This window comes from Eleginops maclovinus, chromosome 20 (assembly GCF_036324505.1).
Source record: "Eleginops maclovinus isolate JMC-PN-2008 ecotype Puerto Natales chromosome 20, JC_Emac_rtc_rv5, whole genome shotgun sequence".
Classification (NCBI taxonomy): Eukaryota; Metazoa; Chordata; class Actinopteri; order Perciformes; family Eleginopidae; genus Eleginops; species Eleginops maclovinus.
In genome coordinates, this window is record NC_086368.1 from 18665783 (window position 1) to 18685457 (window position 19675).

The 19675-nt window shown below is 38.0% G+C and overlaps 2 protein-coding genes across 6 annotated transcripts; one reads left to right on the forward strand and one right to left on the reverse strand.

The window, feature by feature from the left end:
• Window positions 1-2835: 2835 nt before the first annotated feature.
• znf362a (zinc finger protein 362a) lies at window positions 2836-12848 on the reverse strand. Of its 3 annotated transcripts, none has more exons than XM_063911567.1 (9): window positions 12755-12848; window positions 9510-9573; window positions 8345-8552; window positions 7980-8102; window positions 7195-7558; window positions 6575-6799; window positions 4570-4648; window positions 4289-4447; window positions 2836-4197 (listed from the first exon to the last, which is right to left on the reverse strand). In XM_063911567.1, the coding sequence occupies exons 2-9, from the start codon at window positions 9570-9572 to the stop codon at window positions 4078-4080; spliced, it is 1341 nt and encodes a 446-aa protein (XP_063767637.1). In that variant the 5' UTR covers window position 9573; window positions 12755-12848; the 3' UTR covers window positions 2836-4077. The 3 variants fall into 3 exon arrangements, with proteins under 3 accessions (XP_063767637.1, XP_063767636.1, XP_063767635.1); XM_063911566.1 differs by having other exon boundaries at window positions 7195-7525; window positions 8345-8585; XM_063911565.1 differs by having other exon boundaries at window positions 8345-8585.
• On the forward strand, window positions 10371-19064 carry LOC134883272 (uncharacterized). 3 transcript variants are annotated; one of them, XM_063911571.1, is made up of 6 exons: window positions 10371-10512; window positions 12425-12935; window positions 14283-14341; window positions 16007-16150; window positions 16726-16875; window positions 17503-19064. In XM_063911571.1, the coding sequence occupies exons 5-6, from the start codon at window positions 16728-16730 to the stop codon at window positions 18618-18620; spliced, it is 1266 nt and encodes a 421-aa protein (XP_063767641.1). In that variant the 5' UTR covers window positions 10371-10512; window positions 12425-12935; window positions 14283-14341; window positions 16007-16150; window positions 16726-16727; the 3' UTR covers window positions 18621-19064. The 3 variants fall into 3 exon arrangements, with proteins under 3 accessions (XP_063767641.1, XP_063767639.1, XP_063767638.1); XM_063911569.1 differs by lacking the exon at window positions 12425-12935 and having other exon boundaries at window positions 10379-10512; window positions 16720-16875; XM_063911568.1 differs by lacking the exons at window positions 10371-10512; window positions 12425-12935; window positions 14283-14341; window positions 16007-16150 and having other exon boundaries at window positions 16157-16875.
• The last annotated feature ends 611 nt before the right edge of the window (window positions 19065-19675 follow it).

Genomic DNA, 19675 nt, shown 5'->3' on the forward strand with positions numbered 1-19675 from the left:
GTTTTTTATTTGAATAATATTGAACTGTTATCAAAAATTCAGGTAGAATCATTCTGTTTGGTTGTCTCGCTGCAATAATCACTTTTACAATGTTTTTTACAGACAATATCTCGAGACAAAGGTAAGCAGTTCTTTCTCTATATATAACTCACCCCCATAGCTAGCAGGCAGGTGAGTGGTAGGCGTCAGGCTCTCAGCTAGCTTCTAGTTACCTTGATAAACATACTTAATGCAATCTCTACAGGAAAAAGGAAAACCACCAGGCTGTTGGTTTTGGTTAGCTGTCACTGTTCCAACAAGCATCAACTGGTGTGTGTGTGTGTGTGTGTGTGTGTGGGGGGGGGACATTATAATGTGACATGCAGACCATGTTTAGCTAGCAGCAAGTGTGTTAGCTTATATGCTAGGTCGATAGCCCCCCCCCCCCCCAGTTGTTTATATTTGCACTGTGGGACTGCCAGAAACAGTATTTCAATACACCACCACATTGACCTTCAATTTGCTTGGCAGCGAATTGAAATGGCTGTTTTAAAGAGGAATGCCCATTAAGGAAAAGGAAACGCCACAGAATGGTTTCTAGCTATTGGTCGGAAACTAAAGCATGCAAATTTGCAGTAATGGTGATGAATTTATTTTATGAATTTATACTTTTATAAAAGTTAAATTCATAAAAAAAGTTTTAAGCACTTTACCAAAACAAGTTACCATGTGTTTTACAAAGACACCTTATCAAAATGAAAAAAATATCATTAAATCCAAAGAACAATTTAATACGGACACAACAATAATACATATTTTGGTTAATTTTGCATCTACAAAAAACATATTTTCATTTCTCTTTTTGCACTAGCAGAAAGTAGAAGCTCTCCCATTCATTGCATCAAATAAAGTTTTGATTCAGTTTTCGTGTGGTTTGTGTTGTTTTAGTCCTTCTTCTTCCAGATTTAGCTTAACAACAAAACATAGAAGTTTAAAAAGTAACAATCTATTGCAACATGCAAAGTCACAAGTTAAAAAAATAAACAATAGAAAATACATTTTAGGCCTCAATCAACTGAGAAATCAAACATGACAAGAGACCTTAACAGCACTCTGCGTTCAGATTCCAAAAAGGATCTGATTCTAATAAATATTAGTTTAACAAGAAATAATGCTGTGTTCATACAAGAGCTGGGGCCGGGCCATTACGTTTTCAAGGGTGTCCAAACATCGTCACATCAGTATGTATCATTCTTGTGAACACAATATCTGAGGAATGCATTATGTGAATTAAAATAGACACAAAGGTGCACTTGGGCTCAAGGGTAATCTGATTAGAGCGGTTATCAACAGTCCGTCTTGGTGATGACATACATGGCTTTAAATTGCAACTTGTGGTTATACCTTGATACTAATGTAATATCAAAAAGCCTCAAGAAATATTAAGTAGCTCAAAAGGCTTAAGCAATGCACTAAAGTCCTGAATACAGTACATTCTATATGCAGTATTCACTCTCTTCTTGCTGTTGTGGAGAACCATTTCTGGCCCTTGTTAAACTTCATCATACAGACATGTTTATTTCTCTCTTCTTTAAGATACTTTCATACAATGTTAATTTGTACTCCATTATACCACATTGAGGCATGCATTACAGGCTACTGTGGGAGTTGCAGAAGGCTTTTAATTTACCTTCCTTAATATTTCAGCTCATTGAATAGCCTTTATAAATTCTTATCAGGAGTTCATATTGTAGATGGTATGACCCTGACAAAGGACTCTAACACAGGAAACCACTCTTTGTGTTCTGTCTGGTCCCAAAAGTCACCTGTTTTAAGTTACGCATGACCTACTTAACTTAAGTAGTAACAATGTGTTTTCCACACATGCAGGGAGTTTTCCATTTTGCCCATTAAAAAGAAGCATTCAAATTGTACTTTTCAAATGATTGCAGTCCTCTTTTTTTTAATTGGTTCGTTGTGGCAGAATGTGTACAATAAAATGCAAAACTTGCTCACACAAGTCCAACTTCAACGATCATTGTAGTGGCCGTTTTAATATTGTCCAAAGTTCCTAGGCCACTTAGTCTGCAATGTATCTTGGTTCTGACTCGTGTTCCAATTAATTCCAAACCTTTTGTGAAGACCCAATGTAGTCACGGGAGGCAGGTAAACTTGAACGAGGGTTTATTCAAAGTAAAATACAGCGTCACCGCAGGGGATTTTCATCCACAAATACATCTCGTTCGGTCCAATACCGACTTGAAGTTTGATATAACACGTAACAGTAAACACGGTCAAAAACTTGTTGCGATCCTATCTTGCAGACTTCCAGCATCCAACTAGCCTAGCATAGCTCCTAAAACTCTTTTTTCCCATGTGCCCTGAAAGCTGCGTTCAAGGCCCTAATACCATGTTGGAAATAGGAAACCTAGCATTTTACATCAAAAAGTAGTAAACAGAAACATAACCTTAGCATAATCCACCTTATCACTATATACGAAACTATACAAAAATAATAGTATAAATGAAATTTAGCACTATGTAATATGTCAAGCCAACATAAACATTTTCCCCAAATATGACTGTGTGCTTAATTGGCTCTTACAATAATTAAACTGAACCACCTATGATTCACAACATGTATGGCTTGTGAACTGGAGTTGTTTATCCCTGGTTGAACACAGCTCCTGAACACCTGCTGCTACAATTGTGCATAAAGAAAGGGTGAAATATTTTATTCATCAGGATTAAGAAAAAAAGAGCGCAGATTATTTTGTCAATGTTTATCTTGTTTTGCATTACAATCACTTGATTATTTCCTTGCGGAGAAAAAAACTAAACGTTTTTCACCATTACTTGTAATTATAGAATTATTTATTAGAAAACAGGTTGACAGGTACTATAGTTTATTTACAGTATATATCATGCCATGAAATAAAAGGCAAATGAAAGCAATAGAACAACAGCGTGGACCCTAGAGTTGTAACAAAGTTAAGGCTTAAATGTATATAAAATGGCAAAGGTGACATTTGTAAAACAATGGCAAAAGAAGTGCTTCCGTTATACATTATAGCTGAAAACCAAAAAGAAACGTCATCATCAATGTTTTCCAGGACAGAAAGACATCTGTCAGCAGCAGAGACGGGAAACATTTTAGTTTGGTCACTTCATTTATACATTTGTACAACCGAAGTGGACAAAAAAGCACCGATTGCATGTATCAATTTAATAGTTAAACAAAAATGATAAATAGTTTGGTTAGTTTGGCACAAATGTAAAAAATATTTTTTTGACGGCTACAAAAACATACTTGTATTTGTCCTTCTGTGCTAGCAGAAAGCAGGAGCTCTCACATTCAATGTGTCAATCACACTTTACATTTTTGTGCGGTTTGCGTTTGTGTTTTTTTTTTGACAACTTTTGTATTTTAGGATCCCTTAGGATCTCTTAAAATGTACCAATTTTAACTTGAGAACTGATTTTCATAACATTACAAAATATATTTAAAACAAAATACATCCATTTATCTAAATATGAGGTACACATCCTGGTCAGGGCAATCTTAACAATAGGGTTAAAACATTACTTTTTATGTTAAGTGCATGATGGCCACGTGTTGGTGAAGCATTGAAAACACTGACAAAGAGTGGCACAGTTTACATGAATACACGTTATATAAGCTTCACCTTTATGATCACTTGGCCACTCAGCTAACGGAAGACTTTTTTTGATGACAAAAAGTAATGGACCATATAAAAAGAGACAATGTTATTTTGTTATAACACAAAAAAAATGTTTCCATGTACTTTAGCTGCCAGGAGCAATACTTATTTTTCCTTTTTACTCTGAAGTCACATAGAAAAAGACGTTTTTTGGCCTGTCATTTTCAGGCCTGAAAGTGCTGAGAAGTCATCTTTGGATGTTCCCGATAATACTATCTGGTCAGCTAAAAAGGAAAGGAGGAAATACTCATTAAAAGAGCACCTTTTCACAATATACTCATACAATCTGGCACATTTTTGCAACCCATTTTAGGGTTTGAAGTCTATCAGAGGATATCACAGGATCTGATTGGATGGCAGGAAATGGGTGAGGAGCTCAGATGAGGGAGATCCGTATAGGGATGGCGGGAGACTCTGTCCTGTGCTGCGGGGAGTGATGGGACACCACATGATCCACCATTGTGTGCTTGGACATGTGTTTAATAAGATACGTCTCCTGGAAAAAACAAGGAAAAAAGAACTTTCAGTCATTTCCGCTACAGTAAGTCAATATATTTTAATTAACTGGACTTGGATTTCTGACTCACCGACGTGTACGCCCTGCCGCACATGCTGCAGCAGTAGGCCTTGGCATTTTTTATTGCGTGTGCAGACAGGTGGATCTGCAGCGAGGCAGAGTCTGAATAAGCACGGTAACAGTTGGAACATTTGAAAGGCTTGTCTTTGTTGTGCTGCCTCTGGTGAGACTTAAGGGGACAAAAAGAACATAAACTGAGTCACCTTCATGCAGCATTGTGAAAAGTGTCACGTCATACTTTACTAGAGAGTAACAACAATTAGGCTTTCAGAAAGAACCAATAAAATGTACCTGCAGATTAGATAGCTGAGTAAAAGCCTTTTCACACCCTGGATGGGAGCATTTGTACGGTCGATCACCTGTATGGATTCTGAAATAGGGAATAATATGCAATTGTTAGCCCACATTTTTTTTCATTGCTCCAAAAACTTGCATTGAAGAACACATTATAAAATGTAACAACTTTAAAGTAATTTTCTTACGCAAAATTCTCAGAACCCAAAATAAATGTAAATGTAAACCTAAATCCTAACTCCGTCAGTTTCACATTTCCTATTTTTGTCTGGTTTGTTTTAGGTAACATTTATTAAAAAAATGAAGGTGAGTCAGTCTGAGTTCACTCAGGGCCGTAGGCTGAGCCACTAAAGGGTTAGCGTCAGGGTAAACAAAAGTAGTACAAGGCATTGGTTATAATGGCACGTAACTATGACTTATATACACTCAAAGCAGCAATAAAGTTCTTGGGCGAAGGGTATGAATGTTTCAAGGACCTCTCCCAAGGTCCGACGCAAATGTTGCCCTATCCAACTTAAACAATTTGCATACAATTTTGCTTCAACAATCACTCATGTTGCTGTGGAATGGGTTTCACAGACTGTTGCTGCAACAAATAGTCATTGCTAGGGATTTATGTGACAGATCCTCATAAGGGTCTGGGAAGATTTGGAGGAAAAATGACTTTCAAAATGTAGATTTAGCTTATGATTGATTTTAGCAGGGTAAAGGGAAAAAAGTAATTCTACAATTAATGTAATTTTACTGCTACACCATTAATTTGATGTGACATTAGTGAAGGCCAAATAAATACAATTAAATTAAAGAAATAAATAACTCCCTGTCGTGAGAGTTAGTAGTCCTCTTTACGTTCATGTCCTCGGGACTCAAACCTGTGTGTTAAATTGATGGTGTCTTAACCTCCTCTCAACTTGGAAATTGCTTTGGATTAAACTACAATGCAATGGAATGCACTGTAAATTGCTTACCGGTGCATACCAATTTCAAACACCAGTTCCTCCTGACGCAACAAGTTATTTTAAGGGGTCGGTTCTCAGAAAATATATGTATACACATTCACATTTAAATTCCAAAAATGTATTGAGATATGAAATATTTATTTTTCATTTGAATCTTTTCTTAAACTGTCCTAAACACTATAGTCAGGTGATCATGCTGCCAGCATTGTATGGAAATACCCATAATCATTCCTCCTGTTTATACTGACCATTCAAATAATCATTCCTAATGCTCTTCCAATGTAATTGATGAGGGGGCAAAATCTACAACACTTTTTCTGCTCAAAAATGTATTGTACAGGCACTCTCAAATGGAGTCATAGTAAATATTTCAGACCGAGACCAAAACAAAAACAAAAAACAGTCTTCAGATTTGAAAATATACAGTTAAACAAAATAAGGTTAGTTGGTTCAATATTGCTTTAAAAAAGGACAATATTTAAAGATTAACAATTGTTCATTTTACTAAGAAGCTCATTAAAAGGGGGAACATGTTCCATGGTGTTATTTAGTTATTTTGGGATAATTCAAATATAAAACAAAGTTTATTTGAGAGTATTTAAATTGAAGCCTGTGAAATAAAACCTAAACTACAGATGTTGTTAAAGCAGAATTCATTAGAGGGAAGTGTGAATGGGAAGAACTGTGTGTAATTTGGTTGACTGACTTTTAATTTTTGGAACTACCTATTATTTGTGCAATCATATTTTTAAAAAATCAATAATACCTGCCAGACACTGCAGGAAAGTCGAAAAAATAAAATGAAAAAACCTACTGGATTATTAATCTGTGATTTAGGGAAACATACCTCAGATATGATACATAAATCCTTTTGATTACAATCATATTCCACCACAGCTTATGATTTTGTTTGCTCATTAGGAAACAGCAGAATGTAGCTGGCTGCTCCAACAAGTTATATAAACTAAGGTATTGTTCACCATTGATACAGACGATAACATCAAAGACACGGCTGTCAGGGTCATGCTGTGATAAGATCATACCTGGTGTGTTGCTGCAGATGGGAGAGCTGGCGGAAACATTTCTCGCAGTAGGAGCAGCGGTAGGGCTTGACCCCCAGGTGTATGCGCAGGTGCTGGGCCAGGTACGAAGCGTTTGCAAATGACTTGGTGCAGTGAGGACACTTGTGAGCCTTGGCCTCTGTGTGCGTTTTGGAGTGGATCTGCATGTCTGACTTGGAGAAGAAGGTCAACGGACACATTTTACACCTGTATAAAAACACAGTAATACAGAGAGAGGACACACTTTAAGGAAACACACAGACACATCTGCATGCACAGAACACACAAAAATATGTAGAATTGTTCTGTTGCTGAAATTCAGATTTGTATTTTCTCCCCTCGTGTAATGTGTTCCCGTCTTGTTCTATACATCACATGTTTTTGGGCAGCTATTATATTTTGGTCAGCCTACTTCATCAATGTGCTGGACATTAATTTAATTTATTTTCTATTTAATTCTGTATTTTATCTACAGAGATTTATAACCTGCCATATCTGCTGGACTCCTGAAGAAAACAAAACCAGATATCATGTGACATCATGTGACATCATTGTGAGACACTGCACCTTTATTATATGTGCATCTAACGTTTCATTTTTACCTGTATGTTTTTCCCTGTTTGGCAGGCCCTGTACTGACACATGACTCGTCGTTCCCCGAGGCTAGGATTGGGTAGGGCACTACCAAAAGTGACGACCCATTCTCTGCTTTAATTCTCTTTCGCCCTCGTTCTTCCTTTGGAGGAGGGCCGAGGAGTCCTACAAGGCCACCATTGTTCTTTCCAGGCTCAATTCCATGGCTACAGGCCAAGCCCGAGATGAGGTGAGGCATTGGGGCTCCACCCAGCCGTGTGTGGTTGCTCGAGGTGGGGGTGGTTGGGGTAATTATCTCTGAGGTGTTGAGGTTGCCTGTTCTGGAGGCCAGCGCCACACCTGATTGGTTCAAAAGTAATGACAAAGACATGCCTGAAATAAGTTATCATCAAATTTCCAATTCATACATCAAGAGCAACTGTCTGAACACACTGTAATCATATGGATATATGTTAGGTTGCTAACAGGATACTAGGAATGCTAGGGATGCTGAAATTTGGTGAGCAGGCCAATGTAATACGACTCCCCTTCGCACCCCTGTTTACAGCACTGTTAAATGTATACATTATATGTAATCTCCTACACATACATAGAGCAGAGAGAAGTTTAAATTTCACTTTAACATTATTTTAATAACCAATGACAAATAAAACCTACAAACAACACATTGTTGCAGGACCACATTGTTTTTCTCCTGGTGTGCAGCAATGTTTCATTGTAAGGTTGGGCACCTTGTATGACGACTCTGAAATATGGGTTCTTTATAAATAGATCAAGTTCAGGTTTAAGTTACCTGAGACATGGTTTGTCCTGGAGGGATCAATAAGTTGGCGCAGATGCCAGTCTTCCCATAATCCTCTGGCTTTTATAGCTGCCTTATCGTCCAGATTCAAGTTTACATCTCCCAGAATACGACCTAGTGAAAATGTGAAGGAATTCATATTAACAAAAAAAGTGTTTAAATGCTAAAAATTCAAGATAATGAACCACACTTTCATTTATCTCATCATACAGCAAAACCAACGTTTGTGTTTTATAATATTGACATACTTCTAAATTAGTAAGGTTTTGAATGCAGAACATTTAGTGTGTAGTATTTTCCAAATAAGTCTTCCAAAACTGGTATTAGTGAGTAATGGGGATGCAGGTCAGGAGTACCCGTCATTGAGCTGGAGGCGGGGCGGGCGTGCAGGGCAATATCAGGCTGAGACGGGCTATGGCTGTGGAGAACTGGCATCTGCTGAGCTTTGGACATCCCGTGCTGGCTGCCATCCACCTGGATGGAGGGAGGCAGCAATGGCTGTTGGGAAGGGGCTGAGGCAGTGGGCAGATGCGTCGGTCTGATTTTCTCTGCCATCAGCTGCTCCTTGATTTTATTGATCAAGACTAGGTTATCCAGCTGACAGCCAGGAAACAATGTTTGTGACAAGAAAACATCATATCAGTTCATTCAGTGACAATTAGTGAGGAGATGGTTCCCTCTAGAGGATGATACTGAACATTACACCCAAAACAATTATACCGTAAACGTCTCAAACAGTATATGATATTTAACATCTAACCTGGTTTTCCCAAACTTTTTGTCTTGACTACTTATCACAGGTTAGGAAATTTACTATTAAATTTTCAGATTTTTACAATTTAAAGTATTTATAAGAGAAACCAGTATATCACAAGAAAAAAGCAAAAAATAAAGAGAAGATTAAGAAAAAAAAGAACACCTATTTTTAAACACATCCTTTTAATGTAACCCTTTATAGATCAGGTGAACCCTGAGATTAATATCCGGACCCAGTTATGTCATTTTGTTTTGCTGACATTTAAATGAGAAGTAGAGCAAGAACCAGTAGCCACTTAGCTTGTGACTAGCTTAGCACAAAGACTAGAAACAGACGGAAATGGCTAGCCTGGATGTTCCAAGGAAATCTAACTTCTAAAGCTCAGTAATTAACATGATATTTCTCCTTGGTTTCATCAGAAGTCAAAAAATGACAATGTATTAGTCAATAACAACACATTTTCATTTAAAAATGATTATTGTAAAGAATAAACAAACCATGACTTTTTGTCAGCTTAAAATGGTTTAAAATGCTTTATCTTCTGGCTGCAGCTTCATATTTACCGTACAACAAAGCGGTGTCAATGTTTTCATCTTACTCTTGTCAAAAATAAATAAAAAAACATACTCCCGAAAAGTCAAACAATTCATTTAACATTATGCTTTTTGTTAAAACAATAAGACAAGAAAATGTTTAGTATTATAAAATCCAACTTCCTAAGGCTAACATGCACATAGATTTGAGTGAATACCAGAGTAACTCACCTGGCCGGGCATAGTAGGAGGCGGAGGCCAAAAATAAGGATTGTTAAAGCGAGGTTCAGCCATCCTGAAATAAATACACAAGGATCATAAATACGGTGAATTCAGCTTCCCTGTTCATCAGTGAAAGAGCACATGCATTAGGTAAAAAAATGGTAGACTGGTCTAGGGACCTATTAAACAAAGCAACATTTACTTGTGACTCTTCATCGGGTTGAATTGGCAAGTGATTTTTACTTTTTTTTGGGTTTAATTTGAATGTTTAGAGCTGTAATTTACAAACAAGTAGAGAAGATAAGAGTAAACCTTGAATCATTTAACAACTTCTAAGGATTATTCAGGTTATATTCACTGTAGTTTATCTTGGTTGGGAAACCACAGCGGTGATACTTGCCTTCAAAACTGTAAATTTATGTGAAGAACTATTGTACATGTATAAAAGGATGGTGAAAAACTTGTGGAAAAAGCTCTCCATACAAGCAGCAGCTGACTGTTTGATGTGATTGTTGAAGAGAACTTCTCCCAGTCTTGTGATAGAGTATTTTCCAAGACATTCTGTAAAAGTTATACCCCTTTCCAGAAAGTGCAAGAGGAGACGTGTGTTTTTACACGATGCTTCATCACAGATAGCAGAGAGGATGTTCCTGTTGTCAAAGGAGGACGTTTGTGAGTGATGCAGCTTTTTCTTAAGATTTCCAACCACAGGACTTCAGAACGGGCATGCTGACTGAGAGATAGGCTCTCACATGATTACAATGGCTAGTTAGAGAACTGTTATCGGGGAAAACAAATGTTAAAAGTGATGTGACTCAGATCCTAATCTGTCACTGTCTGTCTCCTCCTCGAAACATGGGGCCCCGACAGGTTAACGGGAAACAGAAGAGCACAGTCTCCCCTCGTAGTAGAGCAGGACCTGAATAACATCACAAACTGAGAAGTCAGTAATCAAACTGAATATACGAACATGGAAAAACTAAATGAGGATGCTCCACACACATATTGATTTGTAAGTGACAGTACTTTTTGTTTCTTTTTTTAAGTCAAAATAGAAGCATGATATATTCATGACAATTTTTGAATATAACGGACTGAAATTGAACACAACGCTTCTCCACACCGTTTGACCAGAAACCCTCTCAAGTGTTTACGACAGAGATGGCTGCTCTCTTGCTAAAGTTTTGATCTTAAAAGGTTTTTCTTTCCATAGCTTCTCTTCTCAACCTCGTATGAAGTTTCTTTTTTTAAAACATTTTGCATTGCGTGCTTTGGCACACTTCACCATTCCTAAGTCTGTTTGGCTTAGCAGAGGCATAACACAGTCCATATCCCTGAGCCAAGAGAAACAAAAACGATACGTTCAGGGGTACGAGCGTACAGAAAACCTTACAAAATATTTCTCTAATGATGCCAGTGGGGATCAGTTTCACTTCCTGGAGACTTTCTGCCTCAAGGGAGGGGGATCAGTAGTTTGACGGCATCTCTGTGCCACTTCTTTGAATGACACACGAAAGAAATGAATGGCAGTGAAGTTCTTTATATGACCAACAGTTCCTGTGTGCTGCTGTATTCTCATCGTGTATGTATGGCATAATAGAGTCCTTCCTATAACCTGTAGAGTTAGGTCTAGACTGCATTGCTTTTGTGTTAACTTACTTGGGCCAGGATAGTGTTGTTGTGTTTGCTTAATTTAGTTTAGTTTAGACACAGCTTTATTAGGCTTATTCATTTCCTTGTGTAACATTGTTCAATGCATTTCCAGCAGGTAGGAAATGTAGTGTTTCTTATACAGGTGCTTTACAGCTTGCACCAAGGGTTATTTTCACTGTAAATAATTTTTGCTGATCACTTCCTTGATAATATTAGTTACTTGCTTTGTAATAAATAAAATTTAAAAAAGCAGAACTTTTGATTTTAATTTCCAAGGACGAATTTATTGAAAAGTATTAGTCTAAAACTATTTTCAGTTCACTATAATATATATCAAATAAACGCATTACTTTTGGATATTTTATCAGTATCACATTTGTAGCGTTATCAACAGTTTCTAATTGATTTCTATTTATTGACTCTAATACCCAGTTTTAATTTATTCAGTGAATAATTTCACTTGATGGCCTTATATTAATAACAAAATAACCAACATGTTTGACTGCATTCTTACCTAAGTTAAGGTCAGAAGCAAACACATATCTTGTGGCTGTCAAATGTTCTTTAATGAATTAGAGGAGTATCATCCAATACAACCACACATAAACACAGATAAAGGATGTTAAAGAGGTGATGATTAGACTTACTTAGACTATGCTGTTATTTCAGCATTGACTGTGTGTTTGTATCATTAAACTAGTAGAGGAATCTAAATATAATATTTTTCTGCAGATGGTCATATATCAAGTGTTACTATAAACACGTGCACGTAGCAAGTCCTTTGCAGACAGAAAACTATTTTTGAATCTCGATATTTCAGATTATAAAATAGCATCAGTGTAATAAACTCTTAGAGCACATCTAGAGAGAAATGGTGGTCAATCCAAGGAACTAAAGTTAGGGTTAACTTTTGCTCCGATTCTGTACATGCTGTGCTGAATTAAGCAAAAGAAACAGAATCTAATGTTTGCATCTTAAAACCTGAGCAGCTTGATACGAGAGCATCTCCTCCTCGGAGAAAGATCCTCGCGCCTCGCTCCGTCCGCCTCTCCCACATTCTCAGACAGTTTATTAAAAAATTTCAGACAAAAGGAAAACAAAAATGGCAGCCCTGTCTTATTTTTATAAGCACTGGACGCCATATTCTGCAGATCCGAATGTAATAAGGAGATAATTCTCCAGATCTAGGCCTAATTAAGCGCTGTTGTGATGCGTCAGCGTGTGGCGTATTTGCATTAAGCGTACGAATGATTGTTTACTTTGATTTGCAGGTTTGAATAGCCCGGCTTGAGGAGGAGAAAAAAAAAGGCTGACACTTCCTACAACAATCATCATGCCTTCGCTGAATGCTCTGCAGCTGCTGTGCCAGAAACACAAATGTCGATGTTAATACTGGCGCGTGTTGAAAGCTGTTATTTTCACGACACTGGAGAAGAAATCAGTCTTTAGCGCTGCAAATGCTCTTTTTTTAAAATACAACTTTTGCACGACTTAAACAAGAAACGGTGACAAAGACACACATGGAGAGCTTGTGTGCGAGAGATAAGAGCAAAAAAAAAAAAAAAAGGAGGCAGATAATTTGCATCGAGCGGCCAACATACCTGAACCAGCGAGGGAAGAAATGTTTTATAAAGGATTAGACTCTTCTTTCTGCCTGCTCTCAGTCGGACTTCAAACCTTCCGGGTCGCCTGCTGTTCACTTCTGGGTGCTGCAGGCGTCTCACAACACTGAGCTGAAACAGATTTTTTTCAACCCATTTTCTTGTTTCTATTTTAACGCTGGTTAGTTTCTTGCAGATGTTGTGCTCGCGTTAGATAAACTCGTGCAGATGCGCGGGAAGTGGATTTTGATCTTACTTTTCCTGTACAATAATATATTCAAGATTAAATATTTACGTTTTATCATAATTATACATTTCATTTATATAGCCCCTGTGATACATACAATGCAGCTCAATGTGTGTCACAGGGGGAAAACTAAAGAAAAAGAATCAGGGAAAAAGATAATACAACGTCACAGAGATAGAACAAAGCTGGCTTTCTCTTGTGCATAATCACTAGCAATCTTCTCAAATAAACACAAATAAGGCTGCTGTATAAGCTCCAGTTAAGTGAATACTCTAATTCGAATAATTATTTCAAGCTCTGTACAAATGCTTTAGTTGATTGATATTTGAGTGGCTTCTAGGTCAAAACTTTAACTTAAAGGGAAGGACTTTGGTGCTTTGAAAGCTGCACTTTGATTGAGTTATGGATTTGCCCGTATTACTTACTATCAATCAGTCTTCTGTTTTTTAATTTTTCAGTCTGTATGTCAGTGCCAGGTCAGGACTGTAACGTAGAGAAGGCTAAATATGAAGTGTAATCCGCTCAGCAGCAGCATGACAGGCTGCTAATATGCTCTGTGCTTAGCTCAGCAGGAGATGGCACTGCTGCCACAAGCTGGAGAGGAACAGCTAGTGGTGATCATGCTGCCTCATGGATGAAAGTGTGAGGAGATACATATGATGAGTCATCACTTTACATGTGAAGATGAGATATAACTTAACACACATGGTGGTGAAGTGTTTTTGTACATTCAGGCACTCAGATGATCTTCTATTCAAAATACTTGGACTGGTTGTGATGTAGATGTAATATTTTGTCCAACCCATTTGTATCTACAAGGATGCGTAAACTATTAGAAACAGCCCATTGTGTCAAAATCAAAGCTGAGAGCTTCTGCATTTTTTCAAGTAATTATACATTGTGCCGACTAGAATTTTTAGGAAACACTTTGCAAGTTAGCATCACCAAAATGCGAGCCACCAAAATTATTACAAAGTTGAAGAAACAGCTATATAAAAAATAAAAACCAAAAGAAAGGAGGAGTTGAGATAATGTGCTTATTTTCGGGTTTATACCCATATTTTGGTTCATACTAGAACATGTGTACATGCTGTAAAGTCATAAAAACAAGTTATTTTCTCATACCGTTTGTCTAAATACACCTGTATTTATATCTGAAACGCTCTGCTTTAGCACCTGTCACTTTAAACCCACTCCCTAAAAAGCCAATTCTGCTCTTATTTGCTTTAGAAACAAAAAGAATTGCCCATAACAATGCTAACATAATTTGTAATTTTACAGGGTGTGGCTTGATAGGCACTCCAGATCGGCTGCCCACATGGTGCACAAGCAAAGAAAAAGTGAGTTTTTTAAAATGATATTCCTGTTTTAAATTAAGACCATGCATATAAACTGCCAATTGAGCAGTAACGTTTAAATGATCATACATTTGATCGACAGTATTGTGTAACATTTGGTTCCACATTTTGTCAAATCTGCATCCTGCACACATGGCTGCTTTTTTACCTGCATCATCTTGACCGTACATGGTTTTTGCACACGCACAAACAAAGTAACACACACACATTCAAATGTTTCTCCTCATATTCATAATGAAATGCAAAACTCCACGTTTCCATCTCACAGCTTTGACTGGGGATTCAAAAGAGGATAATTAGAGAGAAAGACCTAAAATTCATTTTGGTATGTTTTTCAATTGATTTTAAAGATGCCAATATGCCCTGGCTTATAAATAGGGGCTCTGTATGAACAAAACATTTAGTTTTCACTGTTAGAAATTTAAAAAAATCTAATACAGGATCTTGATCAGATTAACAGAAGACAAACCCTTGACTCTACAAAAAATATTGTGTACAGTACTGTGCATATACTGTAACCCAGTAGAAAACAACAAAAATAAAACCTGATAAGAAAATACGGTTGCAAACCTCTTCTTTGTATCAGTAGAACACAAACAGTCAGGTCTAATGGCTTCCTGAATTTTATACATAAGCATAGTCATGAGCTGGTCAATTTCAAAGCTTTTCGAGATATATATATAGATAGATCTCCCTTCTTTCTCGACCTCGGAAACAGCAAAAGATCCATTAAGGGGCTGTTGTTGGGCTTTTTATTAATCACACTTGAACTTGAAATGAACTTTTAAACTCAGCTTTTTAAGCCAACGTGAATGAGAAGTCCTCAAAGGTCTCTAAAAATTACAATTTCGTGACAATTTGGGAAACACCATATCCTAACGAAGATCATGTGATATGATCAAAAGATCCAGGACGGCTGTTAAATTGACCTTATGGTGTTTGTGATCTGCTGTTTTCAAGGTCAAGGGTGAACTCTTTGGGTGTAAGTTTTTCATGTCATCAAAAAGGGAATAACAACATAATCTTTTTTGCATCTCATTCAATCCATGACAAGAATAGTGTCTTAAATCATTTTTCTTCCAAGATTGGTTCGAACATGAGGTACAACTAAGTCCAAATATCTTATGTCTTAATCTGAGAACAGATAAGGAGGCTGTTTTTTGTCCTTGTAGATACATAATGTAACATTGAACTCTAGTCTGTTTGTTAAACATGACCACCCTACCTATCCATAATGGAAACTAAAGCAACCACTGTCATCCATGATTTATAAATAAGGGGGAATAGCAATTGAATATGGCCTGAGGCTTAAATGTAACATATGAATGAATCATTTTGTGATGTGTTATGAGATCTACAGTCAAAAACTCCTAAATGAAACAAACTGAAGGTGTGTATTTGCTGTAACTTTTAAACTAAATGCTGTCGTTTGAAGGTGTCCATTAAGTTTATTTTGACACGTATGAACACACACACACACACACACACACACACACACACACACACACACACACACACACACACTTCTCTTGCATCTTTCACTGTCAGTTAGTTAGTTAGTTGGTTAGTTGTTAGACAGGTTTTCTTGCTTACACAATCTGTGCCACACCCACTCTGATACACACATGTTCTCCAACCTCCACCCAGGCCAGGTGCAGCAGGGAGCAAAGGAAGTGAGGGGGGAGGAGGTCATTATCCCTATGAGGGCGGAGCAAAAAGTGAGGTGGAGAGAAGGATGAAACATTTGAAGCTTATACTGACATGCTGCTCTGAAGGCTCCTGTGAGTCCAGGTAAGAACTAATGAACTTTACCATAGTTTTAAAGCAGATTCGTAATTTTGGGTTACATGTAGTTTGACTTTTCATTCTGTAAACATGTAATAGGAGATATGCTCTACAGGTTTAACCAGTCTCATTAAACAGTATCATGGCATGGAGGTGGTAATGTTTACAGTCAGGTCACAACAACAAAGTCAGTCTGTACATTTGCATGTGTTCACATTACTGGGACGTTTCATGGCATGTGTATCTTCATTGCTAGAGTTAAAAATCATTTAAAGTATGTTGACATCAGTTGAGCTTCATTCTGAGTTTCCTAATTTGTAATCGTCTGTAAAAAGCTGACTGGTCCGGAGTTCATTACTAATGTACACAAGAAAATATTGATCTGCAACCATGTGGCAGAAAGATTCCCTGACAGTGGAATGATCATGTAAAAACATTATATACAGATACATATGGCAAGTCATTGATGGGGGGTTTACTGACAGCCGAGTGCCAGGAATTCCTGAGCTTCTCCACCCCGAGGCAGAAAGAAATCCTGTGTTTTGTTACATTTGATTGATGTATGTGTTGTCTAGTTGCAGCCATGGATGGTGTGTTGGAAGGAGCAATAGTGTTATGTTTGTGTAAACTGGCCTGCAGTCTGCTCTTGGTGCCATCACTGACTTCCTCCTACAGCCCCGTCAGCTTCTGCTGCAGCTGCCTCCTGCTCTTCACTGACTTCCTGGTCACAGGTGAGCGTCAGCACGAGTAGTGTGTCTGGTGTTTCCCAGTATACTGTTCTCCCACAGCTGTATCAAAAGGGTTTAAGAGCAAGATGTTTTTTTAACACCTGAAATATCTCAAAGTGGATATTGTTTTTCCATTAAAAACATTACATATTTGCCAGTTTAATAATAAATACAATAGTTTTATTGATACACTAATATGTTTTATTTTTATATTGGTTTTGTTTTACTTTTTTCATTATTTATAACTCTTGAGCTGCTGTCACAAGCACATTTCCCCTAAGTTGGATAAAAACTGTATTTTCTTATCTGATTACCTTGCCAATAGTCATTTGATGTCACTTTTTTGGGGGGAAATTGTGATACCCATTTGTCACAGTTTTCTGACATTTTGTAGACTAAATGGTACATTTATAATGAACATTATATTGTCATTGAAGGAGACATCTTGTGTCCAGAAGTTGAAATGAGCAATATTTGGATATTCATAGATTTGAGTCTTTACAGAAAGGGAGCAGGAGTAGATATTAATAGTCCAGGAAAAGGTTGTAAAACATGTCTTCAAAGGATCTTCCTAATTATATTGTTTTCTTTTTTGACTGATTGACAACTTTTATGTTTTTTCTCCCACAGTTTTTCTGAGTTTCCTTTGGATCTCAGAGTCCTGGTTCTCAGAGCTGACCCTACATGGCGACGTCATTGCCCTGCGCTTCCTGATCTTCCTCAGTGAAACATACGGTGAAGTCCTGATCCTGATCACACCTCTGATCGCAGTGGAAAGTATGTTCAGACTGCCATGGCCTCACTCTGTTGTCACTCTCCGGATGACCTGTCCGAAACTGGACTCTAACAAACAGCTTTGTAATGTCGTGGAGGTAAATGTGAAAGAGGAGAAGGCCAGAAAAGACAGTGAAGAAACAGAAAAGAGCTGGTCTCATGTTGTCAGCTACCTCTGCTGCCTGTCAGTGTGGGTTGCTGTCGGCCTTAATGTCAGGAGGCGATGGATGCGGGAGCAAGTGCAGGCGGTTGCCTGTTTGCGCACAACCAACTCCCTTGTCAGATGTTTGCCCAACCTGTTCAACCACATGCCAAGCGCTGTGAATCCCTACTGGGGCATGGCCTTCCTCTTCTTCCTCCTGATCCCCTTAATCCTCCTGACCATGAGCCTGGGCCTGATCAGACGATACCGGGCCCCTGCACAGACACACAGAGAGAAACCTGGAGTTAACAACAATGGCGACAGTTGCTATAAAGACCCTGTTCCAACACTGTCTTTGCCCTCCAGGACTGTGAACCCTGGGATGGTGGGGTTTGAGCCAGCACAGTGTGTTGACCCAGAGAAAACAGAGAGCAGCTGCACTGGTCACAGAGCGTATTCCTGGAACAGCGTGCAGATGTCAACATATCACCATGGAGACTTTGTCCTCATCTCCCCTGAGTGCTTGTCTGCAGAGAGAGGACAGAATCATGAGAGGACAAAGAGAGCTACATGTGCATTTCTCCAGGAGAAACATGTGGACTCACAATACAGGAGCCAGAGCGGGTGGCAACAGAGGGGTTTTCCCTGCCCAGGGGTGAATGTAATGATAGGTTTCCTGGCTGTGCTCTCAATCTTTGTGCTGCCTCTTTGCCTGAGTGTGAACATTCTTGTGATCAGGACTATTGAGACTCTACTGGAGCTTTGTATCAGGTCTTTAGTTTCACCTGCAACAAACACAAGTAACAGCTCTCACAATGAAACATTTGTATAAAAGCAACGGATGAGAAGCAAAAGTGGTGGCTGTTTGCAACCGGATCACCAGATTAATATTGCATGTGTGCTGACAGCAGGTCTACCCGTCGACACCGGTTTGAATAGAGTGTAAATAAGCATTTCTGAGCAGCTATGCACATGTGAAGAGTAATATGTGGAAACCTGCTGAAAGGTGCTGAGGAGGCAGGTTGAGGCGTGCTTGGAGTAGACACTAAACAGATGACTGGAAGGCCTGTTTTTTATTTTTCAGAGCCTTAAGATTTGCAGTGATTTGTCAATACACAATGGGTTGTAGAATGAGCATCTCCTGCATAATTAAGTCTAATCCTGGGGCAAACAGCATTTTGAAAGTAGTAATATGAAGTGTGGTGAAGCTTCATCACTTAATCCCTGCATAAAGCAATGTATAAATAAATACTGAATGACTTGAGGGTGTAACACAGATGTTGTTTCTTATTCTTTGTAGTTTGGTTTCAGTTTGTAAATCAGCTGTTTTTAAAGAATTGCATTACCCCTAAAAGCAGAATAGCCACTAAGTAAATGTAGGCAAGCGCTGTTCTTCAGTAAAATGTTTACGTCAGTTCTTGTGTTTTTCTAAATCTCATTCTTCTCCAGTACATTTATGATACAAAATGATCTGCATTGTACTTCACAAAATGTATTTGAATATTATTTTTAAGACTTGCCATTAAAAAAAATCCTATGACATACCTATAAAAAACAAAATATTGACACAATATTAGCTGGTGGCTTGTCCCAAAAGCACAGTGTTTTTGGGACCCTTTTTATGTTTTAAGTTGCCTGTTAATTGTTAACAGTTCCTCCAAAGAGAGGTTTCTTCTGTGAACCTCTCAGAAAGTTTCATTTAAATATCCACTCGCGGGCCAAAAAGAGGTCAACCTGTCCAACATTTTAAGAAAGATTAGTGAAAAGTCCCAAAACGTTTGTATCTATCATCTAAAGACAGTTCTTGGGACCCTTTAGCTGACCAAAACAAACATACAATAGTTTGAGAACCATTAACCGGACTTACATAAATGTAAAAAGTATTTG

Bases quoted from the DNA above. Each gene is read 5' to 3' on its own strand.
- znf362a (XM_063911565.1), bottom strand. From the start codon at position 9,572: ATGGCTGAACCTCGCTTTAACAATCCTTATTTTTGGCCTCCGCCTCCT. The intron at 4,649-6,574 runs GTATGATCTTAT...TCCCTATTTCAG, and splicing joins CATCTGCAGCAACACACCAG to AATCCATACAGGTGATCGAC. The intron at 4,198-4,288 runs GTGAGTCAGAAA...TGTTTTTTCCAG, and splicing joins GCGGCAGGGCGTACACGTCG to GAGACGTATCTTATTAAACA.
- LOC134883272 (XM_063911568.1), top strand. From the start codon at position 16,707: ATGTGTTGTCTAGTTGCAGCCATGGATGGTGTGTTGGAAGGAGCAATA. The intron at 16,876-17,502 runs GTGAGCGTCAGC...TTTCTCCCACAG, and splicing joins CACTGACTTCCTGGTCACAG to TTTTTCTGAGTTTCCTTTGG.